General features: G+C 41.3%; 2 protein-coding genes and 1 long non-coding RNA gene across 6 annotated transcripts; all 3 read left to right on the forward strand.

The window, feature by feature from the left end:
• The first annotated feature begins 643 nt into the window (after window positions 1–643).
• On the forward strand, window positions 644–3955 carry ABO5 (ABA Overly-Sensitive 5). Its single transcript, XM_078575811.1, has 4 exons — window positions 644–1427; window positions 1554–2981; window positions 3249–3338; window positions 3705–3955. Exons 1-2 carry the CDS (start codon window positions 669–671, stop codon window positions 2766–2768), a joined length of 1974 nt encoding a protein of 657 aa, XP_078431937.1. The 5' UTR covers window positions 644–668; the 3' UTR covers window positions 2769–2981; window positions 3249–3338; window positions 3705–3955.
• Window positions 3956–5870: 1915 nt separating this feature from the next.
• On the forward strand, window positions 5871–8040 carry LOC144703608 (uncharacterized). Of its 2 annotated transcripts, none has more exons than XR_013581571.1 (3): window positions 5871–6803; window positions 7597–7690; window positions 7763–8040. It is a non-coding gene; the product is annotated as an uncharacterized LOC144703608 (long non-coding RNA). The 2 variants fall into 2 exon arrangements; XR_013581572.1 differs by having other exon boundaries at window positions 5872–6658.
• A 2912-nt stretch (window positions 8041–10952) lies between these two features.
• Window positions 10953–18949, forward strand: LOC144703771 (NAC domain-containing protein 75-like). Of its 3 annotated transcripts, XM_078576031.1 has the most exons (7): window positions 10953–11515; window positions 11780–11889; window positions 14392–14540; window positions 14632–14809; window positions 15934–16436; window positions 16726–16974; window positions 18596–18949. In XM_078576031.1, exons 3-7 carry the CDS (start codon window positions 14418–14420, stop codon window positions 18680–18682), a joined length of 1140 nt encoding a protein of 379 aa, XP_078432157.1. In that variant the 5' UTR covers window positions 10953–11515; window positions 11780–11889; window positions 14392–14417; the 3' UTR covers window positions 18683–18949. The 3 variants fall into 3 exon arrangements, with proteins under 3 accessions (XP_078432157.1, XP_078432156.1, XP_078432158.1); XM_078576030.1 differs by lacking the exon at window positions 11780–11889; XM_078576032.1 differs by lacking the exons at window positions 10953–11515; window positions 11780–11889 and adding an exon at window positions 12472–14275.
• Window positions 18950–19150: the final 201 nt, after the last annotated feature.

Below are 19150 nucleotides of genomic sequence, written 5' to 3' on the forward strand. Positions count from 1 at the left end.
CAACGGGCGCTCAACGCTCTTGCGGGTAGTGCTGGGGGCGCAGCGCCCAGCTCGGGGGCGTCGAATGTGGCGGCGTCGCGCAGACTGCGCGCCAGAGTGTAGACACGGGTGCTGGTGGCGTGTGTGATCATCAAGGCAGGGTGGCGTGTGTGATCGCCACGCCCGCGGGCGTGCGGCGCCCGCCCTAGCGCACGGCTGAGCGGCAGAGCAGGCGCACGCGCGCGGAGCGGCGGCCCTGAGGCGGTGCGACAACATTACCTCGGCGCAAGACGCCTCATCTCATTCCTTGTAACACCCCTCGTCTTCCCCCATGTATCCGTGATGTAATCTTTAAGATATTAATGCAATGACCATATTCACTGACGGTGCCTAGCACCACCATCTCCTCTAACCCCTCTATGCGATCTTAAGCAATCCCAAGAGCTTTCGCTGCAAGAGATCAAGGCTGCTCAGTGTTCTGCCCAAGCACTGAGGCCGGCACACGCCAATTCCGAGCAAAGAGTCATAGCTCGAGATTTAACCGTGTGACACCTGGCAAGAGGTGGGGACGGATAACTGATGGCGGTAAGTGACGGGACGGATGACGGATAGTCCCCCTATAAATATCTCAAACGGGGTCGGTCGTCTTCCCTCGCCACCTGAAGAACTCTCCTCCACTGGAGAGAACGATGGCGAGGTCCGTCTGCTGGCGGCTCGTCCTCTCCAGCAAGCCATCGATCTCTTCTTCGCTCGCCATTGTTCGATCAATGGCAACAAGCTACAGCGGTCGGATAATTCGAGGCGACTCGAGCGGCCGCGCCATTGCAGTGGAGATTGAAACCCCAGACATCATCTACGACACGCGCGGATACGCTCTTCTGCGACGGGATTTGGTCTGTCGCGTCTCCAGAATTCTTCAATCGCCTCCTCATGCCGGATCTGATCCTCTCTCTGAATTATCAGACTATCTTCAAACGCTTAGCCTAACTCTTTCTCCCTCTGAGGTGAGCGAGGTTCTCAAAGCTGTTCGAGATCCCAAGATCGCGATTGAGTTCTTTCACTTCTGCTCTTCGTTGCCTGGATATCGCCATAATTGCTTTACCTACAATCGCATTTTTTCCATCGTATCAATGTTCGGGGCTGATGTGAATCTTGTTGGTAAATTACTGGATGAAATGAAGAGGGAAGGGGTGAGGGGAAATATATCGACGATAAATATCTTAATTTCGATTTTCGGTGGGGGGGAGCTCTCAAGGTACTTGGACTTAGTGAAGATGTGGTCTTTGCGGTTCAATGGGTACACATACAAGTGTCTTCTTCAGGCCTATCTTCGGTCTGGGGAGGTGGAGAATGCAGTGGAAGTCTATAATACAATGAGACGGAAGGGATACAAGCTAGATATCTTTGCCTATAACATGCTCCTGGATGCCCTTGCAAAAGTGGAAAAGGTTAGTTTTTGTACTAATTCAACAGATTACTCAGATATGTTTCTGGTTTCGATAATTCTGCGATATTCAATGCTTTCTCCTCTATAGGTATTTTTTTTTGGTTTTAATATGTGATCTACTAAACAGGTTGAACAGGTCCAACAGATCTTTGCAGACATGAAACGCAAACATTGTGAGCCTGATGTGTACACATATACCATTCTCGTAAGGATGTCAGGAAATATGGGAAAGGTTGATGAATCTCTTGGCCACTTCCATGATATGATCGCCAAAGGTTGTCAACCTAACTTGATCGCATACAACACTATGATTGAGGCGCTGGCTAAGAATCATATGGTGGATAAGGTCTTTTTAGTCTTCTCTAAGATGATTGAAAAGGAGTGCCGTCCCAACGAGTTTACTTACAGTGTTATTTTGAATGGCCTTTCTGTTGAAGGAAAAATTAGTCGGATCTCAGAGATAGTAGAGATGTCCAAGAAGTTCATTACCCAGTCCATTTTTGCTTACCTAGTGAAAACACTTAGCCGACTAGGCCATGCCAGCGAAGCCCACTTGATATTTTGTGCGATGTGGAACTCACATGAAAAGGTGGACAGAGAAGCAATTTTTTTCATGCTAGAGATATTGTGCAATGCAGGAAAGACAAAGGAAGCTATGGATCTGGTCGCTAAGATTCAGGAAAAGGGGCTTACTCCCGACAATGTCATGTATAATTTGCTCCTTTCAGCTCTTAGTAAGATGAACCAAACGTCCGAAGTAAGCAGGCTTTTTCAGAAAATGAAAAATGATGGGCTTTCACCTGACGTATTTACTTACAATATTCTGATATCCAGCCTGGGTAGATCGGGTCAAGTGGAGAAAGCTCTTCAAATCTTTGAAAATATGGAACATGATGGGTGCAAACCAGACGTCATAACCTATAACTCTTTAATATGTGCACTTGGAAAGAACGGTGAACTTGATGAAGCTCACATGCGCTTCAAGGAAATGAAGGAGAGAGGGCTGACACCTGATGTGTTTACTTATAGCACTCTTATTAAATGCTTTGGTCAGACAAGTAGAATAGAGATGGCTTGTGCATTATTCGATGAAATGGTTTTGGTTGGCTGCTCCCCCAACTTAGTGACTTACAATACCTTGCTGGATTGTCTTGAGAGATGTGGGAAAACAGCGGAAGCATTGCAGATGTTCTCAACCATGAAACACAACAAGTTGACTCCTGATGCAATAACATATGTCATCCTTGAACGGCTTCAAAGTCGAGGTTCCCGGGGTGCAGACAGAGTTCACAAAGATACCCAAAGTTCTATTCGTCGTTGGGTTGTCAGCCCTCTGAAATAACTGTAAAGACAGTTGGCACCCTGTTTTCTCTGCCAACGCAAGTTGGCAATAGAAGAAATTGTTGGGGTTGATCCGTCAGCTTTCAATCATGGGGCATTTTATGGAAGCCTTTCAGTATTGTTCCAATATGACGAAGCAAAAACAACATGGCTATCATATTGCTTGTGTAGCGACTTATACTTTGTCAGATATCATCGAAAGATTAGCTTACCTGTAAGTTTTCTGATCTCATTACGTTGTGAAGATGGGTTTCTGTTTTGATATTTTCACTCTAGAGAGTCACCTTTGTTATGTTTCATTTTCCTTATGAAAATCCCATCTATATTGTGACCACTCCTTTTTATGACTATCTGGAAGCAATATATAAAAATAGTACGGTTATGTTCTTCATTTCGTCGCTGAAATGAACTGAGTATGGACCAGTGTGAGTCTATTGATCTGAAATCAGGAATTCAGTGGTGTCGTTTCTATTTTTTGCAGTGATAATGGATTACTGCTTTGTAATCGGGCTCTATGCTGTGGAGCTTGTATTGACACCTGCTATAGCAACAGACTACAAAGTTGGCCAAGGTGAGCGCCTCCACTGTGATACGATCCTCAAAACCATTAGGGTGGTTTCTATTTTTGTCATTTCCTCTTGAATCTTCCCCTTTCAATAGCGTGCGCACTCAGTTTAGGAGTGCAGCCAAGGAATGGGAAATGCAGTAGTCAAGGTTCCTCTATCCATCTTCATGCGGCTTCCCCTCTTGATCAATCCTTCCTGTGACTGATACCTAATTCTTCATCCCCTCTGACCCTCTTGGAAATTCTGGGAGTAACTTTTATCGATTTCGAATGGCATGAATACTGTCTTTAGCTAGTGTGATAAATTTTTTTGAAAGATTTCCCTAGTGTGATAATGGTTCAAATTTCATGCTGAATCGTGTTCTTTTTCAGGTCCCAATTTATATTTAAGGGAGTAGGTGCTGGTGCTGGTCAGCCTTCTCCAAATGGATTGTTGGAGTGCTACCTCTGGTATATTTGTTGGCTAAAGATGACTGAACATATGAGCAACCGAACCTGTCTCTGCATTCAGGTTCCCTGCGGACAAAGCTCAGAAAAGAATCATGTAATCATGAAATTTCCAAAAATGGATGTCAGAAAAATCACATTATTTCGTGAGTAAGAGCAGGCGCCTTTATAAGTCACTAGAAGTGTTAGTTACCTTCATTTTAAAAGACGTTTAGAACACAAAAATGGAATTTTGGGATGCTTGAAAAAAAAAACAGTAGAAATATGAAGTGTAGAATTCGTAAAAAAACTGTAGAACTCAGGGTGCATATAGAGGGCGGAAGCAAGATAGAGATGACTTATTTTCTTAGTATTTTCATGCACATGAAGTTAAATATTTGACCAGGTGGTAAAGAGACTCTTAAACTCCCATTCTTAAAAATCTATAGTGTGACCTACGGATGGTATTAATGTGATATAATGCCGAGGTAAATCTTCAACAAGAATAGAAAGAAAGTCCGTATAATGCGCTCCGATCAGATAATGTCCATGATTGGATATATAGAAGACCAGGACAAACAATCAAGAATATGAGGGAGAGAAGATGCATATGCAGATAAGCAAGAATATGGCGATAATAACTGGATAGAATGGATATTCTTGCTTATCTGCCATGTGATCAATCTATTCTTCCTCAAATCTTGTCTGAAATATTTAAAGCATTCTTCAGCAACTTTGTCTATGAGATATGGCAAAACCGCTCAAAGTTGAATTGCATCAATTCTTTTAGGGGACTCTGAGACAAACATTCAATCTTTGATTTCTTGTTCATTTGATCCATGTTAGATTTCTAGTTCATTAGATCCTTCTCGCGCTTGAGCCAGGAAAAGTCAAGGCCAAGATAAAATATTTTTAGGAATAATATCAGCAAGCTTTGCGAGTTGATTTTTGAATTATTGAGAGAATTACAACTTGAATTAAATAAAACAATAAAAAATCAAGGAATTTTAAGAAAAAAGGATAGAATTCTTATCTAAATTGAATAAAAGTAGAATATCAATGGGCCAATTCCCCTGTTTTGAAGGACTAAATTTGAATCGATTTCTAAAGATCAAAGATGAATGGATTATGCATATTTAGAAAATGCTGAGAAAAGAACTGAGGAAATAATGAAGATTCAAAGTCTGAGGGTACTTTATGCATAAAGAAAATGTAGTCGACATCAATAATAATTAAAATTATTAGTAACTATTTTCTGCTTATTTTAGGGATTCGTTATCACTTATAATTTTGAGGAATATTCTGAACACATAGTTAAGATGAAAGGATTAGAAATTTATTAACAGAAACAGTGGAAAGGGAGAAACAAAGTTTATAGATTTGGAAGCATAAAGACATCATTGTCCAGTAAGGTGCTGACAATGAAATGTTTAAGTTATTTTGTGACATTTTTCATCCTTTGTAGAGTTCATGAAGATATATTCAGGAAGACAATCATAGATAGAACAGAAGGGTAAAATCAATATGTGAATACTTAAAGTCCATTTCAGAGGGCTTTCTCCATTTGCAACTGAAGACCTTGCAATGCTTCTTCTCTTGTTCTGTAGAAACTTTGGTGACTGAGCAGAAGATCCCCCTTGAGATCAACCTCTGCTCAGTTGCCTTGAGGAAGTGGATTCATGAGACAATAATTATGGGTCCTAAGCTATAATGTAGTGAAAAGAGAGGCTTTCGGATAATACAGAGAATCCTAGAACATGATAGCAACTATGAAAAATCTAAACAAAATAAGAGGTGTCCACTTTTGTAACCCATTCCTTAGAATCATATCACACTCAGTAACAACGAAACATATCATTAAGGACTAGGTGGAAACTTAGTATAAATATAAAATTAAAATTAGAATATTTAAGAACTTAATTAACCTTCATCAAGCTTATTCCCTATAGCTAGAGCCTTATTTCCTAAATCTAAGGTGCCCAAAGAGTGGGTGCTTTGCTATGTATTCTGGGACATGTAGGAAATAGCATATTTCTCCTAGGTTTAGTTGAGAGACATATAAAATAATTTTTCCTAGGGTTTTGATGGATTTTGGGTGTGCCGCCGCCACAGCCCCCGCGGTGGCGCCTTGCCGAGCTCCACTTCCTGGGTGGTCTCCTTCCTCGTAATTCCCATCTCCTTTCCGGGAGTGATCTTAAATACTAAGGCGTCGGGCAAGAGTAGAGAGAGGCCCGAGGACGGAGTTCGAATGGGGTGGATAGTGGGCAGTTCCGAGGTTGAGGACGAAGTTCCCATTCAACAGCCAAGAACAAATCTACATGCACTTCCCTCTTCCAACTCAAAAATTCTCTTGGAGTCTCGATTCTAGCAGAGATTTCGAGGAGAAAACGAGATGCAGGAACAAGCCCCTAGCAAAAAATGGCTGATTCAACGAAGAAAGGCAGACTTTTTGCAGCGATTGTTGTCGTCGGATCGAGCAATCGAGCTCTTTCAGATCATCTTCCTGCACGATCTTCTTGATCTGCGCCGGCTTAGGGTTACCGTCCAGCTGATCTCCTGACGACCCTCTTCGTACTCAGCATCTCCCTTCTCTGGTAATCGTGTTATTGGGCAAGGAACAGTTGTGTTCTTGATTTTGAATGGGAGCTTCCTCGTCAACCTCGGAACTGCCCACTATCCACCCAGTTGGAGCTCCGCCTTTGGGCCTCTCTCGCCTCCGGCAGACACCCAGGAGTCCTCGGCAGCCATTAAAGAGCCTAGGAGGTTGGAATTACGAGGAAGGAGACAACCCAGGAAGTGGAGCTCGGCAAGGCGCCGCAGCAGAGGCAGTGGAGGCCGCAGAATGAAGAGAATTTAGAGGATCTTTGAGGCTTGATTTCTCCACAAAATCAACTCTAGTTGTTAGTTTCTGCTCTTATCTACTCCATTTTGGCCATCCAACTGAAGATTTTGCGTAGGAAGCACACTTCTTTTGTTCTTATGGAATTTGGACTGTTCGGTAACCTGGCTTCCTGTCGATCCTCTCCATGGGATGATATTAAACTTGTAATTACTTTTGGAATCATTGCTCTCTCTTGTTTGGTTTCAATTGCGTCTGATTTCCTTGTGACATTTCTTCTCTGTGCTTTATGTCGAAAAAAACCGATGGGAACATTGATTTTGTGAATCAAATGCTGGGATGTGCGATACTCGTTTTCTATTGTGATTTCAGCGTATCACTTGTACAGTTTTCGCATAGTTTTTCTTAAAAATATAAAATAAAAGACAGATGAAGAAGAATCCTGCTATCCAACATAATGTATAACACCTATTTTTCTCATTTTTTGCCGAAGATTGCTCCGTAGTTATAATTGTAGGGGATGAAGCATCACTTTCACCGCCGTATCTGATCCATGCTTTATCAACATTACCTAGGCATTCAAAATTTTAAGTAATATTGATGACAGAGACAAATTTAGATACTGTTTTGGTCACTTTCCAATGCGTGCAATGTTGCAGAGCCCTCATGTTATTTTCTTGCTATTCACAGCAGACATTCTGCTTTCTTGGGAAGAATAAATACGAGAGAGATGCATGTATCCAGAATTTCAATACTTCGTTCTCTGGCAAACAAATAAAATGAAAATGACGTCCTACTGCAAATTAATATCTCATGTTCTAGGTGTGCCTCTTATCATTTGAAAATTTTCAAATTAAGGTGTTTAAACATTTTTCCCTGACACTTAGTGGAGGTTGGATTTCTGATTGACCTTCTTGATCTTTAGTTCACTGAATATTACGGATTATCTATTACCACAATATTACATTATCTTTTAATGACATATATTTTATAATGCAGGTGTGCCTGAACATTCGAATCTTATGTTCAGGTGTGCCTGAACATTCTAATGTTTTGCCGTCTCAAAACATTCAAATGCCTGAGTCTGATTGGGGTAGAAATTCCATTTGTTTGTCATGCTTACTCATTTTCTTCAGAACTAGCAGTAATTTATTTGTTTTTCCAGGTGCCGAACCCTGGGGCAGCGTAAGGACAATACCATGAATGAAAATGGTGTCATCTTCAGCAATTTCCGGAGTAGACCTTCCAGCACGCCAAGTCAGTAGACTAACGGAGGGCCGGAGTGTTATTGGTGTCCTTGAGATGCTTTCTTGTATCCTTGTAAGGGAAGGTCAGCGCTATAACTTCAGTTCCCCTGCAATAAATTCCACTATTAACACTTGCGCCTACCACTGTGTTAAAAGCTGTAGCTTACAGTGAGGGATTAAACTTTTACTCAAACTATTATTGACAGGGCGTTGACTTTAAAATTCCCCTTCAACACCCACCATTAAGGCTAAATGTGTTGAGCCTAGGATTTGAACCCTCAACCTGGGCTCTGTTAATAGCAGGGCTGCTACTTTTACACCTAAACTATTTTTGGCAGGGCGTGGTCTTCAACGTCCACATCTGGTTGGTTTCAGTGTCTAGAAAGACCCTTGCATTGACTTTTTTCAAAAGTTCAAGCTGGACTTGAAGGTGGAAACTCTTGATGAAACACAAGAAGTGCCGCTGCCAAGGATGCGGAGGCCGGTAAACCTTTGCTTGAAGGCTTGATCAAAGCCTCTGAGACGCACAGATACGTCCAGAAGAACCCACCCATCAGAGAAGCAGATAAAACAGAGAAATCTCATGGATTTCAGAGAATCAATATTATTGGAGGACGATGGTCTTGGTTGGTCAGCTGCCACCCCGGTTGATATCATCAGAAATCAATAATATCCTCCTTGGAAGTTCAACAATTGAGGAGAGAGCTGATATGGTGGAACATTAAAGAACCTCATGCGAATGACGATACAGAACTCTTTTGCATTGCAAAAACTCTTCATCAATGGGGAGTTTTGGAAACACAACCATGAGATTAAACGCTTTTGATCTCACTTCTCAGAATTATTGCCATCAGCTCTCCGGGTTTCGGATCTTCCATACAGAATCAAAGTCAAGGCCGATGCTCCCTAGTGTGATATTTGCTCATTTTATGGTGTTATTTCAGCTAATTGGATTGGGAGTCAGTCTCCAGTATATTGAATTTCCCCGGATATACCTCTCCTGCTGTTTCATTTGATTAATTTTGTTGGCATTCTTCTTGCCTTATTCCTCATTTGTTAATTAAGGATACCCTTTGGATTATGAACTACGTGTTGCGTTTCAAAACCAAATGTTCATAAAATATCGATGTAGATACCATCTGTCAACTTATATGACGATCCTCTCTGACTAGTATGCCCACTAGGGGCATTCTCGTCTTTTGCACCTCCTTTAAATATGTAGCCCCCTCGTTGGAGGGCAGGACATGAGTTGTTAGTGTTATTTCCTTCCAGTAGTCTCTCCTTCTCTCTCGACGACGTCCTCTCCGTCGAGCCCTGTTCCTCTGTCGACGTCCACTACGCCACTCTCTGCCGCTCTCGTCCCCTCGGTGTCGTCCACTCCGCCAGGGTCAACCTCATTCACGATACGATCCCGGTTGGGATCTTATCAACTTATCATCTAACCAACTTTACTCTCATTTTGTGGTGGTTCCTCTTCCACAATCCGTCCTTGTGAAAAATTTAGGGACTATTTTCAAAATATCATCTCCAGGAACTATTTTGAATCAATTAGACATATTTCACAGTGATTTACATAGCAATTATGAACTAAAAAGCGAAATAAGAGTATCTCTTGATTTACATCACAGACATCGACGTCATAGTTATATCTCTTGATTTAAATCATAATTGTGATACTCTTGATTTATATCTTTTGCCACCATAGAGTTGTTGTTCCTTTACTAAGCCTTCCGTTTTCCACATTACCATGGCCTTCAGAATTTGAAGGAATGTCGATGACTGATAAGGAAGCTTTGAGATAATGCTGTAGATGGTCTTATCTTTCTAGCTTCGAATAATGCTCATAAATATTATGGTTTATACCAGAGACATAATTGCATATAGAGATTCAACGCAAGCATCACAGGCTAAAGAATAAACTGCGAGTTATTTTTGTCCGTCTGTGTATCTCCCATCATTTGAAAGTTTCCTCTATACATTACACTCCCTCCCTCCGTATTAAATGTCTCGAACCGAACCATTTATCTTCCATTTTATTCCTCCAAATATTTTTCTTTTAACTTTCCACTGGCACTTTCTGAAACTTAGAATATTTTCATTTTCTTAATCTTGGGCCCCCAGAATATTTTACTGATTTGATTTCTCCGCGACACATTCTTTAATCAACTGTTGAAATTGAGCCAGAATGAGGGTCAATCAATGGGAAATATTTTGCTCCGATGTTTAGTTTTGCAGAACTAATGCCTGCGTATGGCAATTAATAATTGATTCCATGAAGGGTGTTTGGAGGACCAATACTCATAATCCTTTAATTTAATCTTGAATTTACGTCTCAAAAAAGCTAGCAAATGGCATAGTTCATACGAGAGATAATTACAAGGTTTTCGATGGTTGTTCTTCACATTTTTATCGAAACTAGATAAAACTGAAGGAGAGTAGTTTATCCCCTCCCTATTACATCTTGCGAAGACGTCGCGTATAAAAGAATAAACAATGATTTATAATTCTCTCATTACCGGCTCAGTTTTTTTCCAATTTTCTGCAGTAAGAGTTCAATGTCCCCTCGGCAAACCAGCAGATTAGCATCCAATTCAAACACAAGAAAGCCAAATCCCTGAGAAAAAAAAACATAAAAACTCACTCAAATCTACAATAATACGATTACCCATCAGAAATCTCCGAGAGAAAAATCCGTGACAGAGTGGAGTGTGATAAGACACGCGGAAACGCCATCATCCAGGAACGTGGCGAAGCGAAGCCGTTCGTCGTTGCCGGGTTTGAGGAAACGTCGCAATCACGTACACGCAGTTCGTATGATCTAAAATTAAGTCCGTGCATGCGTACTACGTAACAAAGCTGATAGATAACAAAGCAAGATAGAAAACCCACCCAAATCCATGAATTTCCTAAAAGTTTCTTCTCTGTTCTTATCAATCGACCGATTCTTAATTTCCACAAACGTTTTCCTTATTTATCATTCCCCGGTCCACGAATCTGCATTTTTGTGAATATTCCCTACCTCCTACTTGGTTCGTGAAGCGAAAATTCGTTTTTTTGGGAGTTCCAGCGTAACACCAAACCGGAAGAAAGAATTTTGCGGCAGTTTCTCTGTTGATATGGCCACAATCGTATCTACACTTGGCGCGCATTTATTGCTTAGTGGAAGCCAATTAAGAGAATAAGGCCCCTACGTGGGGTTAAACCAGGTTCTCCGCACTCTTAAGAAACGCATGGCGTGCACTCAAGTGGCAGTCTACTCGCCATCTCTCTCCGAGGGCGGCGTCGTAGGCCCCATCGACCACCTCATCTGAGAGAGACGCTACGTTATACGTGGGACTTGCAACGGGTAAGGGAATATGAGCTACGTGAAGGGGGAGAGTGTGAGACAAGGAATCGTTTTCCTTCCCACCTATTCAGTCTTGCAGGATATCCGCACCGTCGGATGGCGTTTCACGACGGGAGGCACGCCCGGATGAACGGTGGGATTGTTATAAACTTACAAACGTTCCTCCCCTTCCCCCCCTCGTCTTCCTCGTGCTCTTCCCACATGTATCTCCCCGTCGTCCGTCGTCATGGCGTTTCGGTTCTTCTCCCTCGGGAAGGTGTCTTTCATCTTTGTTGTTGACGAAGGCGAGCTCTCCGCTTGAAGAAACTCGCCGGTGTTTCTAAAGGTATTTGTTCGTTCATTTCTCGGAATCCCAAGGATCTCGGCTTTTATTTGTGGAATGTTGGGTAAGCGCCGTGATAGAATCGTTCTATGATGATACCAGTTACATGATACATGGATTTATCGGTTGTTTTACGACCAAAGTTACGTGAGAAAGTAGTGAGCGAGGCAGATTAGCCTTTCTCGCTTATTTCGCGGAAATATGTTCATTTTATTGGGATTACCATGGACGGTACTCTTTGAAATTGTGCATTGTGAAATGTCGCAGGGGGTGAAGAACTTCGTTAACTGTTGTTCTAAAGAAACGAGTAGCCGATCGAGCTGATGCTTTGGGTTGGCATAAGACAGCCTCAGCATTCCAAGATAGAATATTTTCAAGTAAAATCTCTGGTCATTGGGACTTTGGATCCCGTATTAAGCGGCCGATTCTTGATTTCCACAGATGTCTTCAGATACGGATATGAAACGATTCTCTTACCATTCACTGACAACAAATCTGCATTTTTTTGGTGAACATTCCCTATCTCTTATTAGATCTGTGAAGCAAAAATTCGCTTCTTCGGGAATTCCGGCGTGCGGTGATACAAACCCGCGTAATGTTGAGTGAAATTTCAGAGAAAAAAAGGCTGGTCGTGGACGGACAGATACTGGTAGATAAGTAGATGAAAAACACGTCTTTCAAAACCTGAGTGACAGTGCTGAATGACCATTAATAATCCGTCAGCCAATCCAGAGAATTTTCATTGACGCTTGCTTGTCTTGCTGGCTACAGGCTTGAACGCGAAGCACGATCCGTGTTCCTCCAGTTAATTTGTCATAAGAGTAACATCAAGTTTGTCTTCATCCCTCCCTTATGTCGCAAGCAACCGATGGAATCTCTACTCTCTCTCTCTCTCTCTCTCTCTCTCTCTCTATATATATATATATATATATATATATATATATATATAGATAGATATATGACACCCGGTCTCTCACTTTCACTCTTGCTTCTCTCTGCTGCAACCCTTCTCTCTTCCTCAAGACTTCCGTTACTCTTCTCTCTCATACCTCCTTCAAAGCGTCCCTTCTCTCCTTCTTTCCTTCATTATCCTTTCTTTACATCCTTCTCCCTTCTGCGACCTCTATCTTTCTCTCCTCCGTTCTGTTCTTTCTTGTTCGTCCTGTGCATGCCTCCTTGAACCTAACGCATGCAGTGTACCTCTTCCTTCTGTCTGGAGATGGGCGTCGCATCCATCTTCTCAAGCGGTAGAGCTCAAGAACAAACAGGCTTGTTTATGAATCTGTCAGGCACAAGAGGAGAGGTCTATCGCCTTTTACTTCATTTCTCCCTGCACGCGGACGGCATCCTTTTGTGGAAGATTTGCTATTCTTTCGTTTCCAAATCCCGCGGCAGGCGCTCTAAATGATCCAGAGGATCTCAATTGTCTGCCTCTCGGCGCAATAGCGCCTTAAAAATAGGAAACGTTGTACTGAACCTTAATTTTCTACTTCCGCTAACTAGGAGCTAGAAATCTCACCCATAGCTTGCACTGAGAAGAAGTGTTTCCGAACGTGGAAAATTCTCTCTTTATCCCTCTCTCTCTCTAGCTCTGTCTCTGTCTCCCTCTTTCGGCCTATTTCTCATCCTCGCGATCCCTCTTCTTCTTTTTTCTTCTCTCCCTCACTCCCTGGCCCCGTCTCGTCTCTCCGTTATTCTCTTTCTTGGTCTCGCGCACGCCCTCTACTTTCGTTCTTGCCGTTCACCATTTCTCTGTCTCTCTTCTCCGTCTCCCTTTTTCTTGCTCTCGCTCGCTGTCCTTTGTTTCTGGCCTCTCTCTCTGTCCTCTTCATCTCTTGATTTCTTGTTCTCGCCCAGTCTCTCTCTCTCCTCTTCATCTCCTGATTTCTTGTTCTCGTTTACAGTCCTCTCTCTCTCTCTCTCTCTCTCTCTCTCTCTCTCTCTCTCTCTCTCTCTCTCTCTCTCTCTCTCTCTCTCTCTCTCTCTCTCTCTCTCTCTGTGTCCTCGTCATCTCCTTAATTCTTGTTCTCGTTCGCAGTCCTTTGTTTCTCTTCGCTCTCTCTGTCCACTTCATCTCCTTATTTCTTGTTTTCGTTCACAGTCCTTTGTTTCTCTCTCGCTCTCTCGCTCTCTGTCTTCTTCATCAACTTATTTCTTGTTCTCGCTCAGCCTATCTCTCTCTCTGTCCTCGTCGTCCCCTTATTTCTTCTTTTCGTTCACAGTCCTTTGTTTCTCTCTCTGTCTCGCTCTCTCTGTCCTCTTCATCAACGTATTTCTTGTTCTCGCTCAGTCTATCTCTCTCTCTGTTCTCGTCATCTACTTATTTCTTGTTCTCGTTCAAAATCCTTTGTTTCTCTCTCTCTCTCTCGGTATCTGTCTCTCTCTCTCCCTCCTCTTTCTCACTCATCGTCGTCCCTCCTACATGCTTTTTCTTTTTCTGTCTATCCCTCGCTCTTTCTCCCTTGCTGTTGTCATAAAGTTTTGAGCGTTTTCCATGTTTTTTAAGAAGCATGAAAGCAAGGGGAGATGCTCCTGTCCGAGAAACTATACCCAGATCCACTCTCCTCCCTTTATTCATAATCCTCTGTTTGGAAAGTGTGGTCATCGTACTCATTCACTACAACAGGCCACTTAGGATTTTCTCATAATTTTGCTTATAAATCATCTTTCGTCAACCTACAATTAAAACAAATTTCTCCTTTCTGTCAGAGACTTACTTCCTGCGGAGTAGATCACAGTTTAGGATTGCATTTGTCAAGATTGGTTGGCTGTCTCTTTCCTTGCAAAAACTTCTATTACGTCTCCCCTTCATCATCTTACTTTGGACTGTGTTTGTTCTTTCCCATCATCTGTTATTGCCTTTGATTGCATTTCTGCAGAAACTCTGAGAAATGAAGGACGAGCCATGAATATGGCTGGCTTGGTTTCGAGCGACGGCTGCGATCTCTTGGACGCAAAAATCGGGCAGCATCGACTCAACGATTCAAAGCACTGCCCCAGCTGTGGTCACGAGCTCGAGAGAAGACCGGTTCGTGAAATGCTTATTTATTTTTTACAATTTTAGTATCCAAGATATTAAGAGGTAGATTGGGATATAACACAGCGGGTAATGGTCTCAGGACTGGGTTGGGCTGCCAGCTGGGGTGAAATTCGACCCAACTGATCAGGAATTGATGGATCATCTAGAAGCCAAGGTTCGTGCAGGGGAACGGAGATCCCACCCTCTGATTGATGAATTCATACCCACAATTGAAGGGGAAGATGGTATCTGCTATACCCACCCGGAGAAACTTCCAGGTGACTAAGCATCTCTATCGACCTCCCTCTCTCTCAATATCCATCTCTCTGTTTATCTCTCTTCCCATATCTCTCTCTACATCTCTATCTCTCTTCATATCTCTCTCTCCATCTCTATCTATATCCATCTCTTTATTTCTCTATCCACCTCTAGATTTTTCCATATCTATCTTTCTCCATCTCTCGATCTAGTTCTATATTTTTCCATCTCTTCATATCTCTTCCCATCTCTATCTCCATCTCTATCTCCATCTCTCTATTTCTCTACCTCCATCTCTCTATTTCTCTACCTCCATCTTTATCTATTTCCATATCTATCTTTATCCATCTCTATTTATCCTCATATCTCTCTCCATCTCTATCTCCACCTCTCTATTTCTCTATCTCCATCAATATCTATTTTCATATCTTTCTTTCTCCATCTCAATTTCTCTTCATATATCTCTCCATCTATCTACTTCTCTATCTCCATCTCTATACATTTCTATCTATTTCCATATCTATCTTCCTCCATTTCTCTATCTAGATCTCTTTATCCATCACTATCTCTCTCCATCTCTCCCTATATCTCATCTCTATCCATATCTATCTCTCTCAATCTCTCCCTATATCTCGTCATCCCTCTCTATCTCTCTGTCACTTCCTCTCTATCTCTCTCTCTCTCACTCCTCTCACTCCATAGTGATCTATATATGTCAGTCTCTATTTATCTCCATCTCCATCTCTCCCCATTTATCTCTCTCTCTCTCTTTATCTTTCTCTCTCTCTCTCGCTCTCCCTGCCTCTTTCTCTCTCTCTCTCTCACTCCTCTCACTCCATATTGATCTATATATGTCAATATCTATTTATCTCCATCTCCATTTATCCCCATTTATCTCTCTCTCTCTTTATCTTTCTCTGCCTCTTTCTCTCTTGCTCTCTCCCTCTCTTTCTCTCTCTCTCTCTTGCTCTCTCCCTCTCTTTCTCTCTCTCTCTCTTTCTCTCTCTCTCTCTTTCTCTCTCTCTCTCTCTCTCTCTCTCTCTCTCTCTCTCTCTCTCTCTCTCTTTCTCTCTCTCTCTTTCTGTGTGTATTTGTCTACTACCTATTCGCTATCCAGAGCCTAGTCTTATCATGATTCTTATAGGGGTGACGAAAGATGGCTTGAGCAAGCACTTCTTCCACAGGCCCTCCAAGGCCTACACAACAGGCACGAGGAAGAGAAGGAAAGTCCAGAGTCCTGAAGGCGGCGAGACAAGGTGGCACAAAACGGGCAAGACAAGGCCGGTCATGGCCAACGGCCAGCAAAAGGGCTGCAAGAAGATACTTGTATTGTACGCCAACTTCGGTAAGCAAAGAAAGCCAGAGAAGACCAACTGGGTCATGCACCAATACCATCTCGGCCAGCTGGAGGAGGAGAAAGAAGGGGAGCTTGTCGTCTCAAAGATCTTTTACCAGACCCAGCCTAGGCAATGCAATTGGATGGTTGACCGCGTCAACGTTACGGAGCGCTACGTCAGCCCTAGCTTGTCATCCAAAGAGTTAACTCATCCAAGTGATGGAATCCCAGAATATAGAGCTGCAGCTGTTCAGGAGATGAACTCATCAGATAGCTTTAGCTTTTCCCCATTTGGTAAAACATACAATCAGGTTAGAATCCTGGAGCAATTCAGCCCTAAACCTGTCTCCTCTCTTCTTCTTGTCTGAATTCTCTTCTTCTTCTTCTTCTTCTTCTTCTTCTTCTTCTTCTTCTTCTTCTTCTTCTTCTTCTTCTTCTTCTTCTTCTTCTTCTTCATGGACAACGACATGAAGTTAAAGTAGGATTTCTTAATGTGAATATGAATATGAATCTCATCCGTTGATGATCCTGTCACTTTATGCGAATATTTTTAATCGACTTGTGTGAATTCACTGCGACAATTTTTTTTCTTTTCGACAGGTATTGGTGGGTGAATCATCTGGGTCGTTAGGTCGTGAAAACGCAAGTGATCAATTTAAAAACATCGAACCGCAAGAACATTCTTCACGCATAGTAACGGGCGAGGAAGGCCCAGGAGAATCTGGATATCCTGGCACCAGATCCAGTAGTTCACTCGCCGCCGTCCTCCCTCCACAGACGGATGAATCATCCTCAGTACTTGACCCTTACATCGTGTCAAGAATGATGTTTAACAATGACAAGTTCCAGGTAATTCACATACCTACTTACCTATCTATCCATCCATCAATATATCTGTCTATCTATCTATCTATCTATCTATCTATTCATATATCTATCTGTCTATATATCTATCTAACAATCCATCTATCTATCTATCTATTTATCAATATTTCTATCTATCCATCTATCCATCTACCTATCTATCTATATATCCATCTATCCATCTATCCATCTACCTATCTATCTATATATCCATCTATCCATCTATCCATCGATCTATCTAACAATCTATCTATGTATATATCTATCCATCTATCCATCGATCTATCTAACAGTCTATCTATCTATGTATATATCTATCCATCTATATATCCATCTAACAATCTATATATCTCTTCATATATGTAATCTATCTATCTATTCATATATCTATCTATCTATCTGTCTATTCATATATCTATCTATCTATATATCTATCTAACAATTTATCTATCTATGTATCTATCTATATTTCTATCTCTCCATCTATCCATCTATCTAATCTATCTATATATCCATCTATCCATCGATCTATCTAACAATATATCTATGTATATATCTATCCATCTATCCACCGATCTATCTAACAGTCGTGATATATATATATATATATATATATATATATATATATATATCATCTATCTATCTATATATCTATCCATTTATCCATCTATCAATCTAACAATTTGTCAATCTATCTATATATCTATCCATCCATCTATTTATCTATCTATCTACCAATATTTCTATCTATCCATCTGTCTATCTATCCATCTATCCATCTATCTACCTATATATATCCCTCAATTCATCCATCTATCTATCTATCTATCTATCTCGATATTTTGATATCTCGATATCTATCCATCTATCTATCTATTCATCTATCTACCTATATATATCCATCTATTCATTCATCTATCTATCTATCTATCAATCTCGATATTTTGTTATCTCGATATCTATCCATCAACCGACGTATGTACGTTTTTTTATCCCTCTATCTTGGTTTTACTCGGTTTTAATCTCATTCCACCGCCAACTAAAAGGCGACCGTCGGACTCACTCGTAATTGAATTTCCGAAGAAAATTTCCGCGTGTTAAACTGACCTGTGTCGTAGTTGACTTTTATTTCCACAAAACAAATGCCGTATTTTCCAAGTTTTTCATCAATGCATCATAATTACTACAAAATCAGATACGATTTTGTTGTCTTATTCTAAGGTATATTTGAGACAGGATTGTAATAACAAACATGTGCCAGTTTATATATATATATGTATAGTCAATTATTTATCAGGACATCACCATCCAAACTAGTCTCGCACACTTTGAATTCAATCGCTACATACCATTTCATTAGCATCCTTTGTCACTGAAAATTTTATTTTTCTGGTATTTCCACGCTGAGAAATATGTCAAGTTTTGGTAATAAAAACAAGAATATGTGCGAAAGAAAATTCATCCATTCCTAAATCATACTTTACTAGCACTTTAGTAACGAGTATTAGCTTCTGAATTCTGAGATGCTCTTAAGACTATGAAAATTTTCCCTCTTCTCCAAAACTTCTGCCGTCCCGCTCACTTCACTGTGCTCTTATTCCGACAGGAAACATCAATCCCAAGCTGTGACGATACTGAATGGCTGAAATACTCATATTGGCCTGATACAGACAGCAGAGATCACCATGGATAGGGAATTCAACAATGGCGTCCGTGTTTCTCATTGAACGCCAAAATCAATGAAGTTCATGCCTTGCATTTATCGCCATAGCTGATAGTAGATGCCTCAGGAAATGGAAGCAGAGATAGCGGAGGTAAGCAAGGGCAAGGAGTCCGGTCACAATCAATTCTGAGATACCACACGCTCTAATCTTGGCTTCTCTTGTAAAAAGTCAAAATTTGCCTCTTTCAGATCATAAAAAGTAAACAAGATACTGATTATTTGATACGCTAAAGATAACTTCCTGTGTACAAATACTTCTCAATTTCTCGGATATTACCATGGGTTATTGAGAAGTCTTGAAAATGCTTACTTGACGATGTCGATGATAAGATTAACGCAGAGCGAAATCAGCCGACGGTGGTTTGATTCATGTGCATGATAAAAAGTGAGACGCCTGTTTATAAAGAATCACTATCGCTCAAGAACCAGAAGAGGTGA

The sequence above is a fragment of the Wolffia australiana genome, chromosome 5 (genome assembly GCF_029677425.1).
Source record: "Wolffia australiana isolate 7733 chromosome 5, ASM2967742v1".
Classification (NCBI taxonomy): Eukaryota; Viridiplantae; Streptophyta; class Magnoliopsida; order Alismatales; family Araceae; genus Wolffia; species Wolffia australiana.